This window comes from Castor canadensis, chromosome X (genome assembly GCF_047511655.1).
Source record: "Castor canadensis chromosome X, mCasCan1.hap1v2, whole genome shotgun sequence".
NCBI lineage: Eukaryota > Metazoa > Chordata > Mammalia > Rodentia > Castoridae > Castor > Castor canadensis.
This window is the reverse complement of record NC_133405.1, coordinates 113380002-113404879: the sequence shown is the minus strand read 5'-3', so window position 1 is coordinate 113404879 and position 24878 is coordinate 113380002. Positions and strand designations below refer to the sequence as shown.

The 24878-nt window shown below is 34.2% G+C and overlaps 1 protein-coding gene across 12 annotated transcripts in view; it reads right to left on the bottom strand.

The window, feature by feature from the left end:
* The window catches only part of Dmd (dystrophin), a 2168746-nt gene that overhangs the window by 1168561 nt on the left and 975307 nt on the right, over positions 1–24878 (bottom strand). For all 12 annotated transcript variants that reach the window (XM_074062730.1, XM_074062731.1, XM_074062740.1 and 9 more), the window contains one exon: positions 6644–6816. In XM_074062730.1, coding sequence (XP_073918831.1) covers positions 6644–6816 — 173 coding nt within the window. The remainder of the gene's footprint in view (positions 1–6643; positions 6817–24878) is intronic.

Sequence of the window (24878 nt, the reverse complement as noted above, 5' to 3'; positions counted from 1 at the left end):
TGGTTAGTGTGGGGTTATTCCCCTCACTTTGATTTAAGAGAAAAATATTATTTGAATGTCTCAGTGGAAAAATTACAACTGAGATAGCAAGTGTTGACAGGAAGCTTTCATTAGGTGTGGGCTTGCAGAGTGATATGCTCATTCCCTAGAGTCTGAATACAGAGATGATTAAGGCACTTTCTCTTCAAATCAGATTGCTTTGGTTTCTACTCCTGTTTTCCTTCATTTTATGTCTTTTATTGTCTCATTTTCCCTCATGCAATACAAATGGCAGCTAGAGTATATGAGTATTTCAATGCTGGGGGCTTGGCACTAAGGGAACTACACAATGGAGAAATCCCTGGGGAAGCAGTTTCCAGCTCTCCCATCTTCAGCATTCTATTAACATGTGGTACTGTGGTCCCAGAATGATGGTGATAAATTTGAGAAAGACATTCTCTAAAGAAGTAGTGCCCACATACTTATCTGAGTGTCTGTACTGGGCAATAATAAAATATCTGGGAATCCAGGGTGAAATGCCAAAAACAGAACAATATAGCAATCTTACTCTAAAGCTACACTTTGTTTTTTTAAATTCTGATCTCAGATCCTTCTTATACTTAAAAATATATTTGTTATTTTTACAATTAACATGTAACTTTCACTCCAGCATAGCATTCATGCAGTATACATATTACCGGTGTAGAAGTGCATAAACTATCTTAAAGAAAACATCAAAGCAGTAGCATCCAGATCAAGAAATGAAACATTTCCTAGACTCTTAGAAACCTGCTCCTGCATCTGTTAATCATTATTCCTCACCAAGGAAACCACCATTTGACTTGTAATGCCCAATACGCCTGTTTTGAGTTTTAAAATGGATTTATATAAATATATTCCCCTAGGTTTAACTTATTTTGCATAATACTGTTTTCATATTTCTTTATTGTGGTGCTGGGGGTTGAACTCAGGGTCTTGTACCTGCTAGGTAACTGAGTGATTGTCCTAACCCCCATATTTTTTGATCTATCAACATTTCATTTGTTTTGTGAAGTATCATTACTAGTAGAATTTGATTTGCAAATGCTCTTATGCTGTTTTTCCTATTTTTTTGGAGATTTTACTTTGCCTTAGAAAGTCAATATTATAAGAGTAAATAATCTTGATCTTATGCCCTCATTATATCATCTCTAAAGCTCAGAATCATTTTGGATTTAGCTACCTGTATAGATGGGCTAGCCACCCTAAAATATTTGACTAAATGAAATTAGAGGAGAATACAGATTTCAAAACAACACTTTGTTGATGTCAGTCCAGGACCATGTTGTGACACAATAATGCCATCTTATGGCTGTACTGCAATTTTTAGCTTAGATACTAGTTTCATTTTTATTATCTCATTTGAGCGGTACTATACTCTTAGCCTTTAAGGAATAATTTCCTTGAAGCATTACTGACTTATTAGCCTCATTAGTACCTTGAAGGATGGTAAAACTGGTAAGAGTGGTAAAAGATGGCAAGGAATATAAAAAGGAGAATGATGGAGAGAGTAAATTACAGTATGACATATTTGATATATAGTAAGAACCGGTGTAAATGCCACAATGTACCACTATACAATTTACCTAGAACAATGTACACAATATACCAACAACAACAATAAAGGAAAAAAAGAATGAATATAGAATTTTTAAACCTGTTGAAACCACGTTAAGAAGGGGACTAAAGTAGAAAGAAAAATAGAGGTGATGAATCAATTCAGTTTATAATACATATATGCATAGAAATGTCACAAGAAAACTCCCTGTGTAGCTATCTTAAACAAACAAAAATGCCTTTGATTTTCTTTTGCAAAATCAGAGAACAGGAGGGCAGAACAGCACCTGCTTGGGGGAGTTGGTACCAGTGTGAGGGGGGAGGATGTAAGGAAAGGGAGTAGGAGAGTGAATATGGTGCAAATAATGTATACGCATGTATGTAAATGGAAAAATGATACCTGTTGAAACTATTCCAGTAATGGGGGTAAGGTGGAGAAAGGAGAATGGTGGAGGAGGTGAATTCAAGTATGATATATTGTAAGAACATTTGTAAATGCTAAAATGTACCCCCACCCAGCACAATAATAAAAAGAAAAAAGAAAACAAAGAAAATAGAGCACAGTATCTGGCACATAGTCCCCCCATATGTAATTGTTGAAAGAATGAAAGGACTTTTTTGATTCTCTAATACTAGAGAGCACTTATGTTATTTCCTCATTTTCACAATTCCTGTAGGTATATTTTATAACCAGTGAGTAATCTACCAAGCAATAGATGAAAACAGAATAATGATGCGAATTTCCCATAAAGTTAAATATTTATCTTATGTTTATATATATATCCACCCATAAGTTCAATTATGCATTTAATGTTGAGTATATTGACTGTTTGTGATTAACTGGAACATCACGGGAAAGCAGTTATTATTATTTTGATAATTTGAAACTTTGCTAGTACACACATTGAAACCGTATTTGGTGGAAGAAAATGTATGGAAGCAGGCCTGTTAGATAATGAGGGAGAAGTCACAAATCAGTCTGTTTTTTTAATTCATTCCTGTCCTCATCTAAAGAGTAATGTTTATTTTATAACATTTAGTAAAATTGAGTTTTACAGTTAAAATTTTCATTAATTTGGTGATTAATGAATGCTTAGGAATGCTGAAGATTCAATAAGTTTTCTCTAAATTTGTAACTTATTATGAGTAAAATATGTCAACCTGCTACAACTGAACATTTTGGTGAGACTATCATGCATATGTGATATTTCATATGTGTTTGGGCAAGTTGTTTACTGTCTATGGGATTTGTTTTCTCCTCTGTGAAATAATTAATCAGGACAAGATTACTAAAGTATTTAAAACTATTAATATTTTATTATTAATTATTAACTACCTTAAATGTTTTAGATTATTGTTCACCAAATATTAATGCCTCTCCTCTTTCCATTGTAGGAAGAGACTATTTTCTCTTCTATGATGAAAGCTGGACCTGGTGGTGCACATCTGTAATCCCAGCTCTTGGGATGGAGAGGCGGTGGATCACAATTTCAACCTTTTGAGAACAGTCTGAGTTACATACCAGAACCTATCTCCAAAAAACAAAAACAGAAACTTAACAAACCAATGCCCCAAACAAAATTCATTATGTATTGTGAAGTCTTGTACAGCTAACCCATGTTTTGAAACAGATCTGCCTAGCCAAACAGATCTTTGGTCAAATAAAATAAAAGCAACCTAAAGACCCAGATACATCTCTGTGTTAAGCCACAAATTATGGGGTTATTGATATCACATAATTATTGTGATATGGATAAGTGAAAAAGTACTGCTACAATTCTTCCTGACTCAAAAATATGTTGATCTAAATTCATTGACTTATAAAAAAACTCAGAAGACTTTTGTTGCAAACTCAACATGAAGGTTTTACTAGACATTTGTCTATTTATAAATGTGCAGCTTCTAAATCTTTCCAAAAAACTTAAGAATCTATGATTATAGATCCCTCAGTGGGACACAAGGCCCTCACTACCACAACAGAAACCAAATTCCAGCTATTTATTTCTCTGTTGGCTTGCAGTTAGAATCTAGTTCTGTGACCTAAACCTGCCTTATAATAGGCATCCATTAATGACCCACCAATAAAATCTAACTTGCCAATTAGCTAAGTAAATGAAATTTTCTTGGAATAAATCAAGCCTGTACACTTAGGTCTATGGTTTCCTTTACCCTAGAGTAGCAGAGGAGACTAGTTGAAAAGGAAAGTACATAGCCTTCAGAGAACAAAATATTTGCTAACTATACCATAAGAGAAAAAAAAATCAAACCTCTGCCTTATCAGATGCATTTTTGTGAGTGACACAAAAAAGATGTGATCATTTATATTTTATTGTCAAAGATAGTTGCAAGCTATGTTCAGTGGCAATGGTTCTCCTGGTGTAACGGCAGACCATGGCCATGACACCAATTATTAATTCAGATTTGCCTTGTGTCTTGATGCTGGATATGATTCTGGATGCCTAGCTTTATTAAAAACCTGGCTCTAGGGCTTTCCCATTGATTCCATGAGGTACTTAATGTTTTTCTAGTCAATTATATAATTCTACCTAAGATAATCAGTATTACCTGTTTGTTAGTTGTAGGTCAGAACCTTGAATGGTCCATATACTTCGATTTACTCCCAAGCATGAGTAACATGTTTTCATTCTGTTCCTAGGGATCTTGTTCTTGCCTACTACCTTTCCTCATATCAAGCAACTATTATTTTAGTGGATGAATGTCCATTTTCTCTCGGAGACTGGAAAGTTCTTTAAAGCAGAGACTGACTCTAATTCATCTCTCTGTGGTGATAAGGAAAATTTGAAATAATGTAAAGATGACTTAACAGGTATCAAGATGTTAGAGCCATATGACTATTATTTTCCTAATCAATATAGCCAGAACCCTTTAATTGATATTAAGCATAAGCAATCCAGGAAGCCCTGTGCATGCATTCTGTCAATTAATCCTCATAACAATCCAATGATTTAGGTACTATTCTTATACAGTTTATAGATGAGAAGTGTATAGAGCAAAAGAGTCAGGGGACTTGCACAAGAACACATTACTGGTCTGTCACAAAGCCAGGATCCCAAAAGAGGTTTAACTCTAAAGTTTCTGCTTTTAAGCAATTACTTAAAGCAGTTTTATCTGAGAAAAGAAAAACCATATACAATCAATAAGTTCCTCACTAATTCCTAAAGAAGGCCAGTTGGAGTAAAATTAGAAATCTCTTCTGGCCTCTGGACAAGAAAAGAGTGAATTTACTGTGTTTAGCAACACTTCCCTTTGTCACAAATATGAAAGGTCTATATTTGGAGTAGCAATCAGAGATAAATTTGGAATGCTGAAAGTATACTATGTATCAGTGGAAGATTAAGTTAGTCTTTTGCATTATATAAATAGTGTTGTTCAATTTCTTTTTGTTTTCTTTGAGATAGGGTCTTGCTATGTATCCCAGGTGATCTCCAACTTGTGATCCTCCTGCCTCAGACTCCTGAGTTGTTGAAATTACAGGTGTGTGCTATCACATTCTGCTCTGAGTTTCATTTCTTCACATCAAGACATATTTCTGACACCGTGGGACCAATTGTTTTCAGGTAAGTAGAGATAAATCTGTTAGAACATCCAGGGGTTAATACCCTCAGGTTTCTAGGAGAAGCTTGAATCCAGACTCAGAATGCCTTCTTTATACTAAGTACAATGTTAGACTTGAGTATATCACACAAAACAAAATATTACCCTGGACTTTAAAGAGTTTGTTGAAAGAGGCAAAAAGTAAACAAATTGAGTATTGTTAAATTGGAGGAGTAGATCACATTGAAGAATATACTCTACATGGTAGGCACCAAGTCTGGAAACACTTGTAAAAATGATTTATTGACATTACATTACATTAAATGGTAAAATAATATCCAAGTTTCCAAACATCATGATCCATTAAGAGTTTTGGATTTTAAGAAGGATATAACATCCCAGTTGAGACCAGAAGCACAGGTAAGCCAGACATAACACAAAAGACTTGAGGATTGCAATTCAATTTAATATTGTTAGAGCAGTATTTGGAATGATTGTAGGGTAAGCAACAAGTGATAAACATTGACAGTGACCAGATGAGCAGGGGACATGTGAAGGCTTTTTACATCCAATTAATGGATTTGTATTTCATTCTCAGGGAAATGAGATTATAGTACAAAAGCTCTGACTCCTGAGAAAAACAAATGTAGATGAAAGATAATTGGAACAAAATAAGGACACACACAGCTGAAAACTGGAAATAATGCTAGAAGTATGTGTTTCAAAGCCAAATATAGTAAACTAAGAAGTAAAATGGATGTAATGATGTTTAGAAATGAACAGATGTGAGAAATATTAAAATTATCAAACAAATTATTTGATTTCCTCTGGGAATAATGAAGAATACTGCCGTCAGACTATAGAACTTTGAAATAAATTGTTTTAAGCTTTTAGAAATCTTTACCACTTTTAACCTAAAATTGTAAGTAAACAAAAACAAAAACCATGTTCTACCTTCTTGTGATGCAAGGCTAAAGAATGTATATGAAGTTTCCCCTGCCAATTAAGACAAAAACTAAATTTTTAAAATAAGGCAATCACTAAAAATGACTTTAAATCAAACTAACAAATTTTCCATTGCAAAATAAAATATATATAGCATCAACCACCAAAATAGAAATGAAATGAAAAATCAATGTTTGTTGATAAGTTATATTTAAACTTATTAATCTAAGTATCAAATCACCATTAATATGCAGAAGGGAGATTTGAACAAAGATGCATATTTTATATTGTATAACTATATATACCACATGAATTAAATGACCAAACTGGCTTTGACAATTTTAGAGAATAATGTAATGCTCCAACATAATGTTAATTTCAGTAGAGAATAATTTCTGGAATTCAGTTCATTATTCTGAACTAGTCATTATTATATATTCTTACTATAGTTACCTTTTGCTAATGATAATACTTCTTCCTCTCTTTTTTCCATTAAGAGTATCAAAATGAATTCTATAGTTCCCTGAAAACAGATGTAATTATTCAATAAAATGTAAGTATTACCTACCCTTGTCGGTCCTTGTATAGTTTGTTAACTTTTTCCCATTGAAAATCCATCTGTGAGAGAGCTTCCTGTAGCTTTGCCCTTTCCACAGGTGTGGCACTTTGCAATGCTGCTGTCTTCTTGTTGTAAATAACATCAATGCGACCTGAGATTTGTTGCAGACTGTCTTTTATATTCTGTAATACAGAAATTTTAAAACAAGTAAAAATAAATCAACTTTCCATGGAAAGAGAATAAAGAAACAGCACTAGAAGGAACTGCCTCAAAATTGTTTTTATAAAAAAATTGTTAGCATATTTTAACTGTACAAAATAATGGTTTTATAAGCATTATTGACTTATTGCAGTTATTAAGCCAATGACTTTAACATGACTAATTCCAATGGGTCATGGAATACAATTATATTCCAAGCAATATAATTGTAAACCTGGTCTAGTTGATCACTCTCTGTACCTTAAAATTGCCTGTATGTAACCTGAGCTCTCCTGGTTTTTGGGTTACTTTCATGCCTATTGCTTCTTCTTATATTATCCCACATTTCACTGAATGACAAGGTAATAATTACTCAGGTTGGTAACCTTGGAATCATACTTGACTTTTTCAAACTCTAATATTCAAATCATGGCACAATCTTATTGACTACTTTCAGAATATATCCAGAATTAAACAGTTTTGTACTACCTCCTTTGCTACAATTCTAATATTGTCATTGTCTCTCACTTACTGTAACAGCTATCTCAATGTCCCATTTTCTCCTCTTTCCAAGTCAATTATACACAAAACAGTCAGCTTCTTTAAAACAGAAATTGTTTCATATTAACCTCCAATTGCTCCTTATCAAACCCATACTGGTTACTATGACCTGTAACTTCATTGCATACTACCTACCATACCAATATTATCTTTTCTTAGTCTCCCCTAAGACCACAGCACTTCAGCCTTATTAACTTCTTTGCATTCCTGCCTTCAGGTGCATGCAATTTTTTATGGGACTGGAGTTTGAACTCAGGGTTTCACACTTGCAAAGCAGGCATTCTACTGCTTGAGCTACACTTCTAGTCCAGCCTCTTTGCATTCTTGGCATATCATAAGCAGACTCTTGATTGAAGATTTTCATTTGCTATTCTCTCTTCTACAATTACCTTTTTTCATTGACATTTATATGGCTAGTTCCCTCACTTCATTTTCATCTTAGAGGAAGCATCTCTACTACATTCTTAAATAGTAGCCCTAACCTCTCTAATTTCCCTGAATTTTTCTTAGTTTTCTTCTTGGCACTATGCCTAACATTAAATTATATATCAAGTGATCTGTATATCCTAGTAGACTAAAGTTTGTGAGTACAGAGATGTTATCTGTTTTGCTCTGTGTTGGATATTCAGAGTTTGAACTACTGCATTGGTGCAGAGAGGTTTAAAAACTTATCTCTCTCAGATTCCTTTACTTATATTTCAACTTATATTCTAAGGACAGCAGACCTAGATAGTCCCCTGACCTTGGAGAGAATTTGTTTATATCCTAGAGCAGTCTCTCTCTCTCTCTCTCTCAACAGATTCATCAGCTGCTTTTATATAATCTCTTTGGGATTTCTCTTCTGGACTCACAGATAAATATCTGGCTCTGAGATGCTCTTGAGTAATTGATGACACATTCTCTGATTCAGATTTCTTATGCTTGTTATCTGGGTAAGCAAATATTGATATAATCCCTAATGTTTGTTGATAAAAGGAATGTGCTTGCCTACTTTCAGGTAAAAATGGGGAGGATTTTACCATGTATGAATTAGAGATTAGACTAGATAGGACTGGCCAGTGCTGACCTCATGGCTTCCCAGAAGATATACTCTGAAGAGAACTCCACATGTCTGAGTGTAGCTGTAGAGAAGGTAAGGGTAGTTCTCAGAGAGTTTTCTGTCTCATTCTGAGATTTCATGTCCATGGTGCATAAGGACTTACCTTAGGCAAGAACTAACCTGTAGAAGCAGTTGAAGTTATCAATTATGTCCAGAGGAAAAGACATTGGGAACTCAAAAAATGAGAACAAATGTGTTCTCAGGTCTTACATATCAGTTCAGAGAGAGGATAGAATATTATGGGTGATGTAGGTTAATTTCAGATAGAAGCTTTTGTATAATTTCAAGGTATTCCCTTCAGGTCTACATGCACCTTGTAAAAGGAAGGTCATTATTTCTTTGTTCATTATGTCAGTTTAACTCTGAGACAAAAGCATTTATGTGATAGGTCTGGTTTAGCTACAGGAGGGAAAGGAAGACATGGTAACAAAAATATCCCATGAGTTTTTTCATCTGGAGAAATGCAGATTAAAACTGTCCTCTAGCAGTTTTACATGCAGAATTGGTAATTGGGGAAATGTTTGTGTTTCAACAGCATGAGAGATTGTCAAATTGCTCGAAGAAGGCTTGCAGAATAAAATAGTGAGAAGAAAAGTTGCCTAAAGATGATTCCCTGTGCAAAGCAGGAGCAGAGGAAAGAAATGAATATGTCCAAAGATGAATTGTCATCAGACTTAGAAGGAGAACCACAAGAACAACATATTTGAAAATCAAGGAAATAAAGAATGTCAGAAAGGGAGAGGGAGTTGTCAAATGCCATCAAATGCAGGTCAAATGCAGCCATGGCCAAAAGTGAAAAGTCAGTTTGGCATTTTAGTATGTGATTGTTGATCTTATCAAGTACGAATTTAAAATGTTGGGTATGAAAAGTATAAATTTTGGTAAAACAAATTTTCACTGGTATGCTCTTTCACCAACTACATTGCAGTTTAATTTATTTGACATTTGACATGTTTTTTGAAGAAAAGTTTACTACTGATAAAATTGATGATACAGTAAAAATCTTTAAAAAGATAGAGTGGATTTGGTATCAGTTATCAATGCCCTAAAAGTCACTGGATTCAAGCATGTTCTAATACTCTTTCTTTACCTTAATCACCTGATAAAAAGTTACTACTATCTTTTAGTGGACAGTTAGGGCTGTCCCACTAGCCTTATGAAGTCAGGAGCCAGGAACCTCCACCAATATGATTTCTTTGCTGCTTCTATTAACTTCTCTGACCTGAGTAGCATGATTTCACCAGCTCTTAATCTGATTAAACTTCTGGTTTTGTAAGTCATGGACTCCATTTTTGCTTGGTTTCCAGTCTAATGACAAGGATTCAATACTTTGACAAGCTCTCTACTTATACCTAGCTCTGTACTGGCTGTATGAATCCTTAAAGTCACATTGGACAACCAGTTATATTTGTCTGTACATTGGAAGCACAAATGCTTAAAAATGTGTAGCTTTAAGTACCTATGGAGGGAAAATTCAGGGGAAGAGAGAAGGATCTTTGAAAAATTACTCAGTATGGGTTTTATGTGTGTGTTTGTGTGGGTGTACATGCATGTATTCACACATGTTCTCTGAGAATGTGAGCTTACAAGCTATTTGGTTTTAATTCAAGTCTCTGAAGAGCTCTCAATTCTGCAAAGCGTGGTAGAATTACTCAAAACCGAGTTGTGAATGGTTTTAGCAATGCTGGGCAGCATGATGCAAGCATAAGAAAACTTTTTATCTTAAATGAGAAAAGCAAAAAGCAAAAACTAGGGCAGGGGTTATCACACTCCCTGGATATCTAGATAATAGCTCTTTGGTGCATTCAGAGAACACTGTCAAAATTGGCTAGAGGCAGAATATCCTTTTTAAAGTCCCTTCACATATTCTTGTCCCCTAGGCATTGCAAACAGAAAAATGGTATATGTGCCAAAGAAAACTTTATACCACTTTCCATAGTTTAAAGTCAAAGATGAGGTCTCTTACAGCTTTTTACTCTTAGTTCTTCTAGAAATAAGTGATCTTTATAGTTTCTGACCCTCTAAAAATGAAACCATAGCCCCTGTAGTTGCTATGGTGATAGAAATATCCTTAGGATCACCATAGAACATAACATTTCCATTCCTCTCTCCAAATGGTTCCTTATCTAATCTGAAAATATAATGTCAAAATGATGAAGTATCCACTTTTTAGTCAACTCTCTTCTTAGTTTTGACACATCCTTATAAATTGACTTCTCATTCCCAGATTACAATTCTATAAGATCTTTGCTTTTATCCCACCCATCCTGCAAAAGGAATAATTAATTTCTAGAAGGCACTTGTACATGAAATTACATAATTTACAACCTTAACCTTTTAAAATGTAACATATCATTGCAACTGTGGGTATCAGTATTAAATTATTTAAGTAAGACCCCGATTAATACAATGAACAGGGAAAAATAGTGAAGTAACTCACAACTGGAAGATAAAATCCATATATTAAAATATGGAAAAAACCAAAAATCTATGTGCCATCCTGCTTTAATTCTTATTTCTATTTGAAAGCTTGCTGTTCACAAAATGGTTCATTGGAAACACAAACATAATATAGGCATTGATTCTGAGATATAAAAATATTTTAAATACTAGCATCTTTCAGAAGAAAATCTATTGTAAAGGAGATTTTTGCATAAATAATTTGAAGCTGAAAGTACTTATTTATTCAAGTATTGTGGAGTACATGTCTTCCACCAGCTCAAAAGAGAAACTAGAGACTGCAGACAATTTATCTAGGGAACCAAACAGTGACCTATTTGCTAACTAATCAAGTTTAGATAAAGGTCTCAAGTAACACTTAATTTAACTATGCTCTGTTCTCTATCATAAGGTGGTAGATTTTCATCCACCTTAGTTTTTCTTCCATTTAATGTAAAGTGACAGTAACTCCTTTGCTGTCAGAATGTTTCATTAAAGAGCCTGCCTTTGCCTAACTAAATGGTAAACCTATTTATATGAATGTCAAAGTAGATATTGTAGAAACCAAACAGGCCAAGTGTAGAGTAGAGGATAGTGATATGTGATAAATTGAACTTACTCTTAATTGCTTCTGTTGATAATAACCTTAAAAAGAACTTAAAATAACTTTTCTTACCTGCACCAAAGAACCTTTTCCCACATATTATGAAAAATTCCACTATGATTTCTCATATTTAAAAATAATCATTTCTGCTATCCATTCTGACAGTCATGAAAATAAATGGGCATCTCTGAGATCCAAAATGCAAAATGCAATTCAACACATACTTAAACTTCATCACCCAATTACTAAATGGAAATGCCTATAATTTACAGGTGTTTACTCCTGCATTGTATACTACAAAATAAGATCAAATACACTTTCTTGAGTTTATTGCTATTAGCAAGTCAAGATTTTAAATAAGTCAAATGTATATGTAAACATTATCTACTTTGTTTTCTTATGTTTGTCCTTAATAAAAAAAATTTACTTCAGAAGTTTTCAGTGTTCTCTGAGCCAAAAAGTTATTAAGAAAAATTCAAATGAAATGATAAAATTTCTGATATATGAAGATGTAAGTCAAAATGTAAGAGAAAATGAAATTGTTTCAGTGTGTCTTACCCTAAAAGTGACTTGTATATTTCAATGGTATTCTGAGTTACAGTAGGTTGGGGATATAGCTTACTGTTAAAGCATTTACCCAGTATGGGCAAGGTACTAGGTTCAAACCTCAGCATTGAAAAAAAAAAACAGTATACTGAACATATTTTTTGTAAAGGAAATGATAGAAATTGCTTTCTAGTGATTCCTTAGTGCTCATTTCTCTGAATGACTCCAGCAGATAGCTCAAAGTACCCATCATTCAATATTTTAACCATATTTACTTCTGGAAGGAAATTCTAATTTTTGGTTCAGTAATAGCTTATTTTCCTCATTTGCAGCATTCAGCACTGTTAAGACATGACCTTCACCATCCAAATTTCACCTCCTAGTGATGCATCTTTTAGACTTTTCTCTACTTCACTGAGAACCAAAACTCTACCTTCATTAACTCAATAAATATTTGTTGAAAATCTATGATGTTTTAGGGATATCTCATGTCCTGAGGATATTGTAGTGAGCCAGAAAGACAAACTAGGAAATGGGAGCAGGGCACTGGTAGCTCATGCTTGTAATGCTAGCGACTTGAGAGGCTGAGATGTAGTGGGGGTGTGGATTGCAGTCTGAGTCCATTTCAGGCAAATAATTTGTGAGACTCCCATCTCCAAAATAACCAGAGCAAAATGGAGAAATGTCTCAAGTGGCATAGTGCCTGCTTTGCAAGCATGAAGCTCTGAGTTCAGACTCCAGTCCCACCAACACAAATTTAAAAGATAGTAAATAGGATAATCGAACCAACTCTATAGTCAGTTAGACAGTAGTAAATGCTAAGAAACTGAATTAAAGCAGGAAAAGAAAATATGAAAGATTAAAGTGGGGGTTAGGATTTTAGGAAGGGTGATGTTGGTCTTTAAGTAAAGACCTACTGGAAATGGAGAAGACTACGTGAAAAAAACATCATGAGAATTTCCCAGGCAGGCAAAGCAAATGTAAGAGCCTTGACACTGGAGTGTGCTTCAGGGGAGGAATACCAACGAAAATGAAAAAGGTAATTATGGCTGTCATATATGAGCCAGAGGCTACCAGGGAAATTTTATAAAGGATTCAGTGGGCAATTCATGGAGGGCCTTCTGAATATAACAAGAATTCCTTCTTTACTCTAAAGGAAATGGGGAACTTTGGAGGTTTTCAGCAAAGTAGGGAAATGATCCTTTTATTTGAATGGTCCTTTCTCGCTAGTGTATTGAAAATATTCTAGGTGGGACAAGGCTAAGAAGAGGGTAGATCTGTTATTAGACTATTGCAATCAATAGTGCAGGAAATGGCAGTTCTGATCAGCATGGTAGCAGGGTTTATTTCTGGATACATTCTAAAAGTATAACCCATAGAATGTGGTGGTCAATTCTTGTATGTTTGTAGAGACAAGATTCCAGGATAACACTAAAACATTTGGTATAAACAACTTGAAGAATAGAGCTGCTACTCATGCTAATGTGGAAAACTTGCAGAAGAATGAGGGTGAGGCGAAACGTTTGGTGTACTACTTTGTTTGTACATGGTAAATTTAAATTGTTTATTAGACATCCACATGAATATATGAAACAGATAGTTATGTGTTTTGTGTTTGAGAGAGAATTCAGATGAGAAATCTTGACTAGAGATATAAATTTGTGACTCATTGGCAGTAAGTTTTAAAATCTCTTCTTCCATACTTGCTCATAAAATATGGGTATTTTTATGACTTCTCTCCCAGCTCTCTATTCCTCTCATCCCACCTCTGTATACAATCTAAGCCACTACCACAATTTAAATAGAACCTTGAAACAATAAAATCTTATTTAGTGGAGGTGGTAAAAATATCAAGATGTCAAGATGATAGAATAGATTCAATGCTCATAGAGTCCAACCAAGGGAGTATCCAACATAGGGAGGTAGTTAATAGTTAATGTTGATTTTGCTTAAGGTACATCAAAGTATTAGTGGGCTAACCAAAATATGAGGAGTAAGAAGAAAGCATAGGGAGAGAATTCCAGTCTATATATTGGTGGAAATTTAGCCAAAGACTCTTGGTTTTGTTGCCATAGTGGTATTATACACATCTTGCAGAATATCCTTGCTTAACTAATTAGTGCATTTAACAAGCCAAATGAAACATAATTGAGAATCCAGCCCAATAACCTTTTGCACCTGACAGCGAAAGTCCATGTGCCTCAAGGACAGTTGAGACATTGGGGACTAAACTACACTTTAATAATGTGAATATTGGCACACTTGTAAAGATTAAGGGTAGGGTTTCTAAATTAACCCAGAAAGGTTGAAACAAACTTAACTCCTTAATTCAGTTTTACCTGTTTATTTTAACTGTCTCTAATTGATCCTGCCACTGTAATGTTTCTCCCTGACCAAAACCCATCAATGATACACTACAGCTTCTGGGATAATTTCAAGTTAATCTTTTAGTCATTCAAAACTCAAAAGAAAAAGAAGGATCCAAAAAAGTTTTTATCTAACTTAATCTCCCAATCTCTTGCCAGCAAAGAAACTTTTGTTTGGGAGGTATAATCTCTTTGCTACCCCTCAAACATGCCCTTCTGATGCAGATTTTTAAATTCCAATAGCATTTTTTTCTAACTGGAATAACATTTTCTGTGTTAAAATTTTGTGTAGGTGGCTGTGTATGGTAGTACACATCTGTAAACACAGCTACTTGGGAGGCAGAACCAAGATGATTGTGGTTCAAGGACAGCTGAAACAAAGTGGGCCAGGCATAGTGGAGATTTCTTGTAATCCTACCTACAGGGAAGTTGGAGGGCACTGCCCTGGGCAATAATGCAAACCCTATCTAAAAAAAAAAAAGGAATGGGGGTATGGATTGAGTGGTAGAGCACTTTCCTAGCAAGTTATGAGACTCAGAGTTCAATCCCCAGTATAGCAAAATGTCTGTATAGTATAATGGTTAAGAGCAGAGACTTTGGAGTATGAACAGCTAGGGTGGGACTCCAATTATGCTATTTATATAGTATCTCACCTGAGCAAGTTACTTAACTGCTATGTACCTTAGTTTCTCTATCCAAATATGGTTATAATAATATTGTCTTCCTCATAAATTGGTTGTGATAACAATAAGAGTAAATCATTTACAACATGACCTGGTACATAATAGTATTAGGTATCATTAGTGTCCAGATTCCAATTTTCTTCAAAGCTCAATCTAAGCCTTCCTCCTCTATACAAATCTTCCTTGCTTCTGCTTTCTCCTGTTCATGAATTCAGTTACTCATACTTTATAATCTATGTTAGTTTGGACTATGTTCTTCTTGCTCTTATTACTTTCTAACTTGTTTGTATAACTATAGCATGTATAATCAATCATGTTAGAAATTACTAAACTGAAGGGATCACATGGTATATTTCTCCTATGTTTTAGAGTCTTAAGCACAGCATGCAGGACTTAATAAGTATTTGTTGACTTCAGGTAAAAAGTTACACTTACTCAAGGAAATCCTAATTTGAATGCAATTAATTGTTACACGGTTCTTCAATTACTGTAGATAGATATTTAAACTTGGACATATGCTGTGAGCTGTTCACATATCTGTCCTTTATTCTATTTTACTTTTAGTGGTTATCTAGCTGTGCAAGCAAATAGTGGTATGCCAGTACATCTGTATTTTCTGGCTGAGTTTCCCTATGGATTCTTCACAGTAACTCAGATGTCCAACAGTGAATGAAGTCCTTCATTTGGAATTATGCTTGCTCATTTCTCCCAGATGCCATAGAATATCAAACAACAAAAAGAAGAACACAAAACCTGCACTACACTGCTCCAAGAGTTTCTCTAACACAATGATTCTCGTCTATCAGCACCAGCTAAACTGAAAACAATTTCATAAGTGCATTGTGGTAGTGCATTTTGCATTACGTTGTACTAAACATTTTGTAGAAACTTCTCATAGAAATACTGGCTCTTTCTCATGACAAAGGAGTCCTGTGTGGAAGTATTTTCTGTTAGTTAAAAACAGGACATATGGCATTCCAGGAATCCAATTTATTTTTCTGCTGTACTGGGACTTGATATGATTCCAAAATTTTTTGAACCAGGATATACTTTTAAGTCTTGTGTAACTGAGAAAAAAGGCCAGGTAAGATGTTGAAAGAAAAATTCTAAGGTAATAAAACAATCCAAGGAAATCTCAAAAACTGATTATGGCAGAAGAAATGGGATTTAGAAATGAGGGCACGATGCTCTTCTTTTTTTTTTTCACATTGCACTTTTTATTAGATTTAAATATGCAATCATGAATATTATTTTATAAAGATTGACAATGTATTATAAGTGACTAAAGAAGTTCAATGATAGCTACTATACAATATAAAATATAATCAAATGTGTACAAATTAAGACAAACAACAGTAGACTATTTTGGAAAATAGCCATAAATATATTTGATGCAATTATGATCATTTTCTAAACAACTCATGCTGTTTATGTTTGGGAAACGTTATTTCCACTACAGTGTTTCCCATGAGGAATAGAAAATCAAAACCACTCATAAAATTGTCCTGAAACTAAATACATAAATCTAACAACCTACTCAATTTCCTTACCATTTTCTATGTCTCTTAGATTTCTGTAATCATGAGAATGCCCCTATTCTTTTCACTAAGATATGGCAAATTAAATTTGTGAATTGATAGTAACTGGTACCCATTAATCGTATATAATTTATGACACAAATTTCTTGATTTTTTCTGAAATGTTTAATGATATGCTTTAATATTCAGGTATAATCAGACTTGGGAAAAAGTAATTGCATTATATTGTACTTATGAAGTTAACAATATTTGAAAACGTTGACATTATGGTACTGAATGTTACTACAGTATTCACATGCTCATGATTACAAATTTAAGCCTGAAAAATGAACATACCTTTTTCAAACAGTAAAAGAAAAACAAAAAATAAACAACAAAGGAAAATGTCAAGTCTCCAAAGAAAAGAAGGAAAAAATCAGTACTAATTAAATCATTTGTTACTTGGAGCTTCAATATTGTCAGTTAAGTCATGGTCCTAAACTCAGAACTAGAAGAAAAGGTTGTAAGTTGCTGAGATAGAATTTGAAAAATTGAATACAACATATTTCATTTAAAATAAATTTATGTACATTTTATGTGACTTTTAACATATTTTTTGTCTTCTATCACAGAGTTCATGCCTGGATGTACCAGACTGTCATGCATTCATTCAACATATGTACACTGGGTGGCTAATAAGTGCTAGGTACTTTTCTAGGAGATGTAGATATAGTCATGTAGAAGAAAAACAAGACAGTATTTTTTTTCTGGTGGTTGGGTATCTGATAGACACTGGTTGTCATAAGGGAACAGGTCAGAAAGAGTAGATGAATCATTTTCAATACATTGCAAATGATGGAAATTATATCTTCTACTGTTGTTGAGTCAGTATCACTGTCTTGATAGATGTAGCACTGCAATAAAATGGCTTTACATACATATATATGTATATGCATATACGTATACATACATATATATGTATATGCATATACGTATACATACATATATACGTATATGCATATACGTATACATACATATATATGTATATGCATATACGTATAAATACATATATATGTATATGCATATACATAAACATACATATATATATATATATATACACATTCCTGTGCATATGTTTTTACAGTTATAAAACCTTCCAGTATTGTTTTCACATTCTGGGAAGGTAAAAATAATAGATTTAAACAGTTTAAGGTATCAGAAATGCTTTGAGACTCCTTGTAAATTGTTTAACAGAAGAAAACACATCTTACATTTCTAAGAACAAAGTATGAGAGGAAAGCCATTACTAGCTTTTGTGACAGCAGCCATTGGAGAGTAGATCTAAAAATTGAAACAGCAAAATGGGAGGACCAAAGATTCAAACTCCAGTTCATTTCACTTGATGGCATTTGCATTTATTTGACAGAAAAAAGCACCACCATATGCAAATCTAATTCATATACTCTTTATTCTCCAGCCAGCTACCAGGTACTACTTCATGACTTATGAAAGTGGGAAAAATGTTTAAATGAAAAGCATTGAAGCATTTATTAATTGGATTTTCTGAGTTTCAAAAGAAGTTTAAAAAGTTATTTTTAGTGGCTCTATAACAAGTTGACCTTGTGATACTTTCTGCATGGTTTATAGTTTACAAGTGAAAAATACTATGTAAACATAACTATATATTTTGGTCAAAATGTTTTCCATAGGGTCATAAACAATGAATCAGTAATTATACTTCACAAATAAAAAATGACATCATAAATGGTCAGAACACAGCTTGAACAATTAATGAATAGAAGGGAAACTTAATTGGAACCTCAAATTTTCTACTGGCCTCATGATTTCTAAGTTTTAATGTGGAATTTTCTGTCTTTCAGAATTTATAAAATGGGGATTATCAAAATAGTCTTGCTGTGAGAATGGAAGGAGTAGGAGTGAATTCTTAAGGTACATTTTAGCAGAGTTGGGAGTAAATTGCAGCACGGAGTTCAAAGTAGCACAACTGCTGGGCCTGATAAAATAGTAGTGGGGAGAAAGTAATAAACTATTCTATGAAAGACAGATGAGAACAAAATACAAAAGAAAACTGCACCAAACTGTATATAAATGTGAGCTTGGCACTGCCATAGTAGAGCAAATATCTATAATCTTTTCACTGTAAGATAAATAATAAATAAGGTAATTAGCAATAATTTAAGTAGGATTAAAATTATAGTTAATAGATATTTATGATATAAATTCATAATATTTATGAATTTGTATAAAATACATGTGATAAATAAAAAATATAAAAACATAAAAGCAGATGAAAAGATTCATATTTATAATTAAATATGTTAGATAAAAACAATTTTACTCAGGAATTTTTAAATGATTACATTATTTGAAATATTTTTATATAATCTAAAATACTAGTTTTCAAAATGTGGTAATAATACATTAATAAAATTATATTTTTTCCATTTACTAAACTCTTACATTGGAAAATTTAAGCATAATTCAAAAAGCATTTGTAACAAAAACTTGCTTTGAGATTTTATATGAACCATGATTTTTAAATTTAGAACAACTGCAATATATTGTGTCACAATATTATTAAATTGATGAAAAATTCAAACCTGTTTTCAGGCATGCCCTTGTATTACAATATGCAAATAAACAATTATTCCCTTATTTTTATTCCTATATATTGTTGAGATGCATACACATGGTTCCTCTTGCTATATGTTATCTAATTCCCCTAGTACCAGAATAGAAAAATATGCACTTTGCTCAAAGCATTAGTTTGTCTTCATGTAAGTGATTGGTATTATTAAATTTGTGCTTAAATTGCACGAAATAGATTCCAAAGGAGAAAGATCTTAACCAGGTTCTTGGTATCTCCTTTACCAGTACTTTTGTCCTTACTTTAAGACACTACGGAAGGATATCAGACAAAATATCAGAAAAGAAACCTTACAGGCCTCAAGATATCATCTGCTAATTTCACAGTACAACTATCCTATATCTGAGTCCCATATCTGGAGAGAAGGGTTCTTTATCCATACATGCTTAAGTTTCTATGTGAGTATAGATATAAACCTACTTCTCTACTTTGAAAATATTTCCATAATCTGACATTCTCTCACTACTACCCTAGTCCAGGCCATCGACATCTATCTCTTGTCCAACCGGATGTCACTCATCTTCTCAAACACCTACAAAGTTACCAAGTTCATTCAGAATGACAGTACTTACAATAGCCAACTACACCCTCCATAAACTGGACCCTAAAACTCCTATAATCTAATTCCTGACTACCATACCACATGATTCGTTTCATTTTATTCTAAACACTCTGTTCCTTGATCAAGATAGGCTCACTGGAATATGTCTGCACAGCAGGCTGACTCCTTTACTTTCTTCATTTAGTTCCCTTCTTTTCTTACTTCCTTTTCTTTCATAAATAAGGACTTTGCTCACATATCCTTTCCATTCTATTTAAAATTGTAATTCCACCTCCTGCTATTCTGCCTATTCCTATCTCTTTAGTGGCACTATAAACCCCTTATGTAACTCCATGCTACCTTTTAAATAATATGTATCACAATGTAATTGACAATATTTACTTATCTATGTTTTGTTTGTTTGCTTGCTTATGTTCTGTATAGTGCTGCTATAACAAAACTGGCAGAGATCTATAGGTTTTGTTCACTTAAGATCACAGAATAATATCTAGAACATAGGAGGAGTTTAGGAGATATTTTTCAAAAGAATGCACCCTTGCTTAGATTATTACTTGTCCAAAAAATTCATTTTAGGTATTAAGAGCTATGCATAAAACCTCAACCAATCAGAATATCTGAACGATTTTTCTCTGCACCATCTTTGGCTTTTCAAGGTCACTACCATGTTCTCCCTGTGCAGATGAGGTTGAGCAAAGACTGTCTCTATTTCTTGATCCTATTTAACCTTTACATTAGGACCAACTTTCCTGTCAATACCTGTGAACTTTATTAATATGCCCACACTTCTCCTCATCCTTTTGGCTACCAAAAACACAGCATATTTTATGCAAGTTAGAGCTCCTGTAGTGTGATTGGTTTAGATGAGATGGGCATTGATGCATGGGTAACTTACTTGTTTCCTTCTTTTTTCTTTATTGTACTTATTTCCTTATGTTTTTCCTTCTTTGCTCCCCATTTTCTTCCTTCTTTCTATAGAATCTTTTTATGTGGCATGGAGTCATCTAGAATTCTAGAGTATTTTGCTACTAAGGGGGGCATGACAGGTTTCATTATTCCACCTTGTTTTGCCCATATTTACTTTAACTGTCCTCAGTACTACACCCTAAAAATAGTTTCAGGAAGGGTGATTAACAGCATAGATTGTAGAAGTACTGTCCTTCAGTTAAAATCCTTGTGTCACTGGGCTGAGGGTGCATTCCAGTGGTGCAGCACTTGCCTAGCACGTTCAACTTCTTGAGTTTGATTCCTAGCACCACAAAAATAATCCTTGTTTCACCAATATTGATTATATCAATATGTATAATTCTTTTATAGTTCTTCAGTTTCTTCATGCATAAAACACACATACTAATTTTAGATACTCCAGATAGAATTGTGGGCAGTATTAAACAAGAAAATACAGATTAGTTGTTCAAAGAGAGCTCAAGCACTTGAGTTGATTCTCATTATTGTAAAAGGTAAAACGTAGTTGTCATTCTTAGTATAAGCTATGCTCTTATTTGTGTCCTAAAATTTACTTTTGTCAGTGACAAGGCCTAACTGAACAACAAAAACAACTAAGGAACTCCTTAGGGAGTAGCAGAAACACTGGGGAGTTTCTGACCAGTGGTATGAGTATTTCTAAGAATTTCTGTTGGCAAGAGATGATTGTACAGTGTACCATTACTTCAAAATTGTCCTAGGTTAAGTTACTTTAGAAACAGATACTAAGAGAAGAATGTGCATGCAATTGATTTATTTGGGAATGATCCTAGGAAGCATTGGGAAGGGATAAGAAGTCTATAAAGAGGTAAATTTGTACTGTGTATAACAGGGTCTTAATCTTGGCTCAGAATGTTAGGCGAAAGTGAAAATCATGCTTCAGAGTTGCACCACCTGAAGGGTGAGTGGTGTAGTGGTGTTTATCCAAAAGCCATGTCTGATTGTTTGAGATTGGAAGAAAATTTAGGCATGCAGATCTTTAACTCCTTGAATCATGTGGGGTTTGATGACTAGAGGAGGGAATTAAGTAGAGTCACAGGCACTTGGAGTTGGCAGCTAACAGTAAAAGTTCAGGGTATGATTAATGAGGAATGGATATGGGTGAGGTCCCAAGAGTGTGCCAGACACTAAGGAAACTGAAACTTTCAGTAAAATCAGACATATGGAGTCATTAGGTTAAATCCTTTCCATTAGATGGCTAACTGGATATTTTCTGCATTCATGAAAAGATTTCAAATATTTAAATCTCTCAGGGGCAAAACTTTTGATAATTGAAACTTGTGATGTTAAAAACTTCTCTGTTCATGCTTTCATATGAAATACATCAAAACATGATTTGATGATTTAGCCTAGTAATTATATTTTGGCAAATTTTATTAGGTCAATCTGTTTCCTTAAAAACCAAAGTCCATGTTTTCCTAATAGTATTTAAATTTTCCAAAGTTTTAATTCCTACAAAATTGTTATTGTGCATAAAATATGATTAATATTTTATAGATAAGAAATCACAATCAATTCATTAATAGTGCAAATACTGGCTCTGTAATTAGAAAAAATATGACATATGCTTAGGTTTCTCATTCATCTCTAGTTATGTCATAGCTATTGTATTAACTATTTAATGCATATTTCCATATGTAAATAGGCATTTATCTGCATAGTCTGAAAAAATAAGGCAACTTTTCAATTTAATACATTGATTGAGACTATATGTGCTGTTTTAGTTATGTTTTGTTCAGAAATTATTTTAACTTATTACACATTATTTGTGTTGTAATGCACTTTTAAGAAATATGTATCTTAAGCCACAGAATTACCTATGATAGTTCTGTAATTTGATTCATTCAAATCTGTCAGGAATAAAATCAACCACAATTAAATTTCAGACCTTCCCAACTAGCAGATGTACAATTTATGCACTACTCTTCCATCTTTAGTACTGGATAATGACAATGATGAATGCCTTTAAGAGGAAATACATATTCATTGAAAAGATAGAGCTTCAAAAAGACCATGCAGGTAGGAAGTCCATTCTCTTGCTGCAGGTTTGTTGGGAGTGAGAGGGAATTATGCCCACAACTGCACCTCATGAGGGTTCAATAATCTAGCTAAATTAAATCTGCAATAATACCTTCTTATGAACTGGAGGGGGCGCTGTTAAACACCCCCCCCTCCCCACCCACTCCCTCCATTGTTAGAGCGAGCAAGATTTCTCTTTGGCTTCTGGCTATTACTGAACCTAACTGGGCTTAACAAGAGGCGACTGGAGATTCAGAAAAGACTCAGAATAGACAGACAGACAGAAAGTGGGGTCAGGTATATTGGGCGCTCAGTGGAGACGCCCAACCCTAATTGCTTCTTTTCTCTATCTATTCTTTAAGGCCTTATACAGCAAGGTGGTTGGACTTTGGTCACATGATAAGGCCAGAGCGGACAAGGGAGGTATGAGGATAGGTAGGAAACCTGGAGAACATGATAGTATTTGATGTTCTCAATGCAAAGGAACTCATGCAGAAACTTTAGAGCGACAGAGGTCAATAGGAGATGGGGATCAGGAACTAGAGAAAAGGTCAATTTGAGAAGAATCAACTTAGAATGTTACACATATGTACATGGAAGCAATGTGAGGAATCTCCCTATATAGCTATCCTTATCTCAACTAGCAAAAACACTTTGTCCTCCTTATTAATGTTTATAGTCTCTCTTCAATAAAATTAGAGATAAGGGCAGAACAGTTTCTGCCTGGAAGCGAGGGGGTGGGGGGGAAGGAGGGGATCGGAGGTAGGGGGAAGAAATGACCCAAACATTTTATGCATATATACATAAATGAAAAAAAAGAAGAAATTAAAGTGTCCCAGCAAAGAAAAAAAAAAAAACCCTTGCTTCTAAAGCCTTTATAACCTTGCTTAAAACTTTTCCTTAGACTCTTTTCTCTTAGCTTAATCGCTCTTAAAGTCTTTTGTCCCCAGGTTTGCAGCTTTTCTTTAGCATTCTCTCTTTAGCTTTCTTAAAGCCTTGGTGCTCAGACTTGCAAAGTCTCGTCCTCTGTCTTGAGCTGTCCCATGTTCTCTTTCACTTTTCTTTAGCTTCTAAAGCCTTTGTTAAAGTTCTTTCTTTGGCTTTGCTTTTGTAAGGTCTATGTTAAAATTCTTGGTGCAGACTTTCTATCAACCCCTCTTTAGCCATTCTTTTCCCTTTTATAATTTCCCTTCAGTAATTCTTTTCCCTTCCAAAAACTTCCCACACCAAAAAGCCTAAAGCAAAAGTACCGAGCCAAAGTCCAAAGCCCAAAAAACCCTCCAAAGCAAAAAGCCAAAGGCAAAAAGCAAAAGTCCCCAGCCCTCCCTTCAGTGGGCCTTTTATAAACAGTGGCAAACAGGGAGGAGCAGAAGCTCTGGGGAGGGGCATAACATTGTAACAGGAGAAACCTGCTTCCTGCTTCTCTGAACACAAACAATTTAGGAGAAACAGCTGTTCTGCTTCCAGGGGTATGCCAATCTCGGAAAAGCAGGTGAGCCACATCTTGCCTTGCTTGTGTCCGGTTCTCATAGGCTTTAATCTGCTCTCCACAATGAACCACACTAATCAGTACTATTAGAACTGGTGTCAGCGTTAATAATAAGAAATAAGTCAGGGCGAACAAATGATTAGCTTGCAAGGGGCCTATCATTCAGAGTATGCCAGGTTAAAACGTAGAGAGACAAAGATATTCAGTGGGCAACTTGATAAATTCAGGTTTACTGCTCTCCTGACCAATACCTCCAGGAACATGAAAAGCAGTGATTTGCATGTTGAATAATAATCATGAACTTACAAATTGTGCTGTCATGAGAAATGAGTTAATGTAAATAATGACAGATATGCTGGCATGTCTCCTTTATCAATTGACTGTTTTTCTTTTCTTCACTGTACCCAGAAATGATCTGACTTTTACTTCAAAGAGAATAAGAAATAGCACCATATTGAAATGGATGGACTAGATCCAGAGATCCACGTAGCTCTTATTTTACTGTGAAATTT